Genomic DNA, 7,290 nt, shown 5'->3' with positions numbered 1-7,290 from the left:
TATCAGTTATATATTTAAATGAAAGTGTTGATTATTGCATGCATGGGGCAGTTGATGGACGACCAAAACTTGTATTTTATAGTGCACAAAGATTTATTCAAAAATTATGCATTAATAAATGCGTTGATTGTTCTTGCCACGAGCAAATACTTTTCTTCTCATGCATGTGTTCATAACTAAAAATCAAGCATTGGACGTACATGCTTAGTCATCAAGACTCATTCAACAATTAACACACAGTATGTGTATATATAGCAATCAGTAGGTGACTGTTCTTACATCAAATCTAGCTAGCTTCCTATTGTCAAAAGCAAGAGGCTAAAGCTTTACTTTTCTCTTCAATCATATGGGTTATCATAAGTCTATGGGAACTATATTGGTTCCTATACTAGTTTTACTTTTATCATTGAACTACATGCCATGCAAAGCTCAGTTGTCTACCACCTTTTATGATAACACATGCCCTAATGCCCTTTCAACTATTCAAACTTCTGTTAGTGCTGCCGTGTCGAGGAATCGTCGCAATGCAGCCTTACTCATTCGCCTTCATTTTCACGACTGTTTCGTTCAGGTTATGATCATTATACCATGGTGTTTATTTAAAAAAAAAATAGAAATAAAAACATGCATATGTAATTAATTAAAGTAATCTGTTTGATTCTGCAGGGTTGTGATGCATCCCTTTTGCTAGAAGGGAGTGAGAAGTCAGCACCTGCTAATAATGGTGTGTTGGGCTATGATATTATCGATGATGTTAAAGCTGCTGTCGAGGGCGTATGCCCTGGAGTTGTTTCGTGTGCAGATATATTGGCTGTTGCAGCACGCGATGCTTCCGTGGAGGTAATAACAAAACTACAGCACTATACCGGTTAGATATAAAATATAGGTTCATAAAATTATTTCACTGGTAAATTAAGGTTGTGTACCTAAAGAATCCTCATGTATCAGTATTAATCAACCATGATCCGCCTCTTTAATATAGAAGTGTAACATAATTAGAACATAATGAGAAAAATAATAAAACGTGAATAACAATCCTATTACTCTAGAATAATAACTAATAAACCAACTTAAAGATACATGATAGTTTATGTAACAATACCTATAATAGATAATAAACTCAGCTAACAATTACAATATGTAGGTGGGGGGTCCGTCATGGTCGGTAAGACTTGGAAGAAGAGATTCTCCATCTTCGGCAACTGCCGATGAGGCGGCTAATAATCTCCCAAGAGGAAATATGGATCTAACTCAACTCCTTGATAACTTTCGTCGAAAGAATCTCAGCCCAAGAGACATGGTTGCTTTATCAGGTTAGATCAGTAAATTTTTCTTACTTGTCCTTAGCCACCATATAATCTATATTTTCACATTGATGAAACATGAACAATAATTGTTGTCCTTCAGGGTCTCACACAATTGGGCAGGCACGATGTGTTACGTTTAGAGCACGGATATACAACAATGCCTCAGACATAGATGCTACTTTCGCTAACAACCTTAGGAGCAACTGCCCAGCGAATGCACCTGATGGCAATGGTAACTTGGAGCCACTTGATTTAGTGACACCAAATACATTTGACAACAACTACTACAGGAACCTAAGAGATAGAAGAGGTCTTCTTGCGTCGGACCAGGTACTCTTCAGTGGAGACTCAACTGATAGCATTGTGACTGAGTACATCGACAATCCTTCGACATTTGATTCTGATTTCGCGGCTGCCATGGTTAGGATGAGTGAAATTGAACCCCTTACTGGTTCTAGTGGCCTGATAAGGACTCTTTGCTCCGCTTCTAGTTAATAAAGAACATATATGATATGTAATGATACTAATATATTGATATCGATCCGCATGAAGTAGCAAGTAGCACATAGTGCAGTCACATGTATTATGGAAGCTTTACGTTGTTTTGTTCACAAGCAATAAAATTATTCTTCTACTAGGAAACTTATTTACTAATAGATATGTATTACAAATGAAATAAACAAATAAAGAATAGCAGAAGTATGGTTGAGCATTTGTGCTTAACAAAAATAGATTCAACGTGTCTACCAAGAGAATGCATCTTTATTTAGGCGCGTCAATCGTGTTGGATTGGCAGGTCGCCAAGTTGAATTGTTGAACCCGAACATACACTACTCATTTATTTATTTGTTTCAAAGACATAACCCTAACCAGAAGAAACTAAAATCGTGTATCATGAAGATGTATCGTAAATGAGTTTGTAATCAAGTTGCAAATGTGTTATACCCGTTGATGGGTTGTAAAATTGGCTTAAATGGGTCGTAAAAGGGTTAGACCTTTTAATAAAACGGTCTAAACAAGTTAGTCCAAACATGACCCGTTTTAGTTAGCTAGCAATTCAATTTTCAAGCACTTTAGATCAAAGTTAGCTAAAGGAGATTTGTATTTTTGTGATGTGTGATCCAACAAATGCAAAATAAATACCTAGAGAGGTGGTTTTTACAACATAAAGAAATTCGTTCGTCAGAGAAGACTTACTAGCTTGTTTAAGAGTGGAGAGGGCGCCCTTTGGGTAAGGGTTTGCGGGCATGTACCCTAGTCGGGTACACCGCTGCCACCCTTGCGGGTAGGTTGGGCGGCTATGTGTCACCGAAGAATGGTTGTGTATGATTGGTGGGTAGAGTAATTAAAGGGTGGGCCCTTTGATTCTAGAGTAGTTGAAATAAGTTCAACTAGTGGTGATTTTATGGTGGTAGGATAATTTATGATAAAAATAACGTGACAATACATGACGATAGAAGGGGGCTAGGGTATATGATAGGAGTGCCCCTCCACTCTAATAGCCAACCAAATTTGAAAATATACTTTTATTTCTAGAAAAAGGGAAACGACTCTATGACGATACATACAAATCATTTTTATAGAGATTTGAGTGAGATATACATCGTAATCATTTGAAAACAGTTGTAATAAATAAACATGTCTTAGTCTTGACATTATCTTCGGTAATCGTGGTTCGTAACTTGGCTAATCTATTCAACGGTCTATTTCTTTCCACTAAACAGAGAATAGTTCTTTTGACTTTGTATCAATATACAACAAATTAAATGTTAGATGAACTCAAGGTGTGTATTTTCTCTATTTTTCATTGTCATTTTAGCCCGTCATGTTTAGGCTATACATCCCAGGAGGCGGCAGATTTTTTACGGGCATGCATGTAGGGTTGTTGACTTAGCCTTTGACTTTGGTGGTTTACAAAGATTTAATAATAAGAAAAAATATATCCTAAAAAGACACTTGCCCTTCTCAGCACTCCATGATTTTGGGGTTTTGGAGGGCAAAGCCCCACCGACTAGGTAGCAGAAACTTGGTGGGATTTGCCCCTTTGCCATTGCCCATCACACCCAGTAGGCTTATACATTCTAATTAACCAATATTAATCGGTAGCGGATCTAGAAATTATTTGATAGGGGTGCGGATAAGGTGTTTAACTATATTTTCAAGGGGTGCGGTCGGTTTTTTTTTTGTCTAAAATATACACTAATTTTTTTTTCTCAAGGGGTGCGGTCGTCCACCCTGACCAAAGGGTAGGTCCGCCCCTGACATTAATTGCTATCAAAGTGTATGTTTGTGTGTAATAAATTGTATCCTAACGCGTTAATGCTACCCCGCTCATTGATACAAGATGTTGCTGATGAAAGTCTTTAATATGTTGATTAACTAATATATCGGATCTTAAATGAGCATAACACTTTGTAAAAATCGAGTAAATGATCATCGTTATATACCGAGCATTCTTTTTTAATAAATATTACTTAACAATAATGTATGTTTATTCAATAAAAAAATCAGTAAATAATTCTAATAATAATAATAATATTTGCATTAGTTTGGTCATATATTCTTAAAAAACCTTAAAATTTATATACTATTATGTTGCAACACATGTGTATTTATAACTTGTACATGTTGCTTTAGTGGTTTTATATGCTAATTTATTTATTTATATACTATTATTTAGCAACAAGTGTGTGCATTTATAAGTTGTACATGTTGCCAAGTGTGTGCATTTATAAGTTGTACATGTTGCTTAAACATGGCGAAACATGCGTGTGTGGTTCGTTTTTACGTCGTCTATTTTTTCCCGTTTGACAGGTTCGTCGTAACGCTCGGGTTCTATATCAGCTTAGGTATTTTTTTATATGTTTTACGTTTTGGTTTAATTTATTCGTATTAACACGCTGCAACTTTAGTGTTAGTGGTCGTGGTAGTAGTTTGGCATTGGTGTTCGCCCCCGCCGCAACGCGGGGTTACTTAATACTAGTTTAATTTAATTATATACAAACCATAGGTTGTAATTTGTAATATCTTAGACCTTAGAGGTTTATTTTGAAAGTTTAAATAAAATTAATGCACACTAATAATCTTGTTCCATTTGTGGATGTTGTCGCGATGACGGTTAGATAGTGGTGGTGGTAGTGGTGCTCCCACCCACCCCTCCCTTTGCACCTCACCTTTTTTCAACATATTACACTTGCATATCATGTTTGAATCTAAGGCTAGAGGGTATGGTGATGGTACTCCAATGGAGGATGATCCGCCACGTAGGCGTCACGCCATAGTCTTCCCAAGGATGGTACATCCCACAAAACTAGAGGGTTTGGATGATGGTCCTAGATGTTCCTACCCCACCACTTTTATGTTTTTTATTTTTTAATCTTCTACTTTTTTTTTCAACATTTAACAAATAAACTAACAAAATATTTTCATTAAAAACAACAATTGTATTATTTTTTATTTTTAATTAAAAAAAAACCTAAACCTAAACCAAAAAATTAAAATATTAATTAACTCCACCACCCCTTTTGGCCTTTTCCCCTCAAATTTACCTCAGATCCAAATTCATCTTTCAAAGGCATCTTCTTTCTCCCTCTCTCTCTGTAACAACTCTTGCTAAAATTATTAATTCTTATTTTTAATGTCCACTAGGAAACCCTAATTGAGACCCCCAACTAGTATGCCATGACCCTTAATTCTTAACAACGATCAAAACTAGGATCAGGGCCCCCTAAAACTCAAGGGAGGGGGGGGGGATCCCCTAATTGATACTTATCTTTAAAAACGCATGTAAATCACGAAATTCATTTGGTTTTGACTCACCTAGGTTATTTGGGACACGCAGCTACCCTAGCCTAAATTGATCTCCCCCGCGACATGCGCCAGGGACCCTGGCAGCCGGCGCGACACGCGGGAGGGACCAAAATCCAGTATAAGATGCAGGGGTTTGGCACTTGCATGGTTTGATCATTTCGACGAAAAATTTCATTTCGTACACTCACTTACACACTGTTTCGTTCAAAACACTTAATTTCCGAATCTCTGCTGCGACAACAGGGTAATAACTCGATCACTGCTACGATACAATGTCCGATCGATTGAAACCGATCCGATGGATGTTTAGGTGCTGCCCGAATACGGGCTATACTTTGTCATTCGTCGTGAGGGTTTTGATTTCGTGAGTTATCGTAAATGTTGTATTAAGTTACTGAGCTAGTTTCGTGTGCACTATTATTAAACTAGGTTACAAGGCTAAATCAGTAGGCAAAGTTCTGTCCAACTAAACTTGCAAGGTGAGTCATTCTCTTTTTACCAAATTGTTTTACAAATCCCTAAATGTTTTCCAGTTATATTTTGCAGTGATTAAGTCTTTGCTAATCTTTAATTACTGGCAGTATGTGGGGGTTTTGTGCACATTACTACTAATGATTTATCACGTTAGGTGGGCGAGCCTAAGGTTGTGATATGTCCACGGTCATAGATACGGTCGAGTGACAACTGAACCAGCTAATTAATAGATGGGGGCAAATGTGAAAAACAAATGTGTCGTTTTGTTTAAATTGAATGACTCGCCAGTATTTCCCTGCTGATAAAAATCTTTTTAAACATGTTTTAGGTAATTTACTATGAACCAGGGAAAAAGTGCCGCGTAGCACTACAACTTGAAGAAAGTGCCTCAGTAAAATAAATAAACATGTTTTTGTGTAAACAGGGAATTTCCCCGGGAAATTTCCTTATTGTAAACTATGGGGTTTGTCCCAAAATGTAAAATAAAATAATTGGATATTTTCAGTTTAACGATCCTGTTAATGTTTCCGCTGCCAAATAAATTACATATACCACGGGTTTCTGTCCCGCGGCTTCTGAACCGGGTAAAACCGGGTCATGGTCGTGACACTCTCACTCATCGTCTCCAAATTCATCACACCCCCTCTCTCTCTAAAACCAGACATTCTCTCTCTATCTCTCTCTCATCCTCCTACAAACTTAAAAAGTGAAGGGAGCCCACCAATTTAGGATCGTCGCCAACGTCCAGCACAAGACGCTGAGGACGGGACGAAGCTCGACGGGGGTGGGGACAGAATGGGTTGCCGGCGTCGCCGGAGCTCGACGGGGGTGGGGACGAACCCCATACCCTCTAGCCTAAATAGTTTTGACTTTTATACGTATAAATTACAACCTATTAAATACTGTATTTAATAGTGTAAATGTGATACTTACCATATTTAATTATGGGTTGGCAATACCTACAAATCTTGATCAATGTACGTTTTTAGCAACAGTTTCATTAATATAATTTGAAGAATAACGAAAAGTGACACAATTAAAAGTTTCTTAGGTGTTAATATCACACAAACATAACACAGATTAGCAATTGTGCAAATAAGATTTTTTTTGAATGACAATGCTTATATACTCCTAAGCTATACCAAATAAATTCTAATCTATTTTTACTTGGAATTGAACCCAAGACCTCCTACTAAGAGGCTGTCACACCCTGATTTTCCAGGGCCCGGACTTGGGGTTTATGTGTGACAAATTGATATAGATATTCACATTAACGCAACGGAAGTCTCGGGAGTATAAAATAATTATTACAAATACAATCGTTCGAAAGTTCAAAATATAATATACAGACGAGAGTTTATAAAAGATCCACAGGCGGATCAAATAACAAATAATTACATAAGAGACTACTAGGCTTCTTGCATGGAGTTACAAATTCCACCAAGCAATTACCAGACAGCTTCCAGCCTATTACGTACTTTGCAAACCTGCGCTCAGTTTGAAAACTGGTAAATATAAATAACCGACACATTTTAAAAACATTTCAAAATCATTTTAGATACCATTTGGTATATTGATTTTTATAAATAACTTAGGACAAACTATATCTTTTGTTATCAGTATTACGCTCAAGCGTGGTCGCGACACGGCCTACCTCCTTTTATATTTTGATGACATTTTGCTTATTACATCTTCAGAC

General features: G+C 37.0%; 1 protein-coding gene across 1 annotated transcript; it reads left to right on the top strand.

Annotated features, from left to right (window-relative positions):
• Window positions 1-275: 275 nt before the first annotated feature.
• LOC110918594 (basic peroxidase) lies at window positions 276-1,944 on the top strand. The gene is made up of 4 exons (XM_022162887.2): window positions 276-571; window positions 667-840; window positions 1,145-1,313; window positions 1,408-1,944. The coding sequence occupies exons 1-4, from the start codon at window positions 347-349 to the stop codon at window positions 1,800-1,802; spliced, it is 963 nt and encodes a 320-aa protein (XP_022018579.1). The 5' UTR covers window positions 276-346; the 3' UTR covers window positions 1,803-1,944.
• The last annotated feature ends 5,346 nt before the right edge of the window (window positions 1,945-7,290 follow it).

The sequence above is a fragment of the Helianthus annuus genome, chromosome 16 (assembly GCF_002127325.2).
Source record: "Helianthus annuus cultivar XRQ/B chromosome 16, HanXRQr2.0-SUNRISE, whole genome shotgun sequence".
Lineage (NCBI taxonomy): Eukaryota > Viridiplantae > Streptophyta > Magnoliopsida > Asterales > Asteraceae > Helianthus > Helianthus annuus.
The sequence above is the reverse complement of the archived record's forward strand: the minus strand, read 5'-3'. Positions and strand labels throughout refer to the sequence as shown.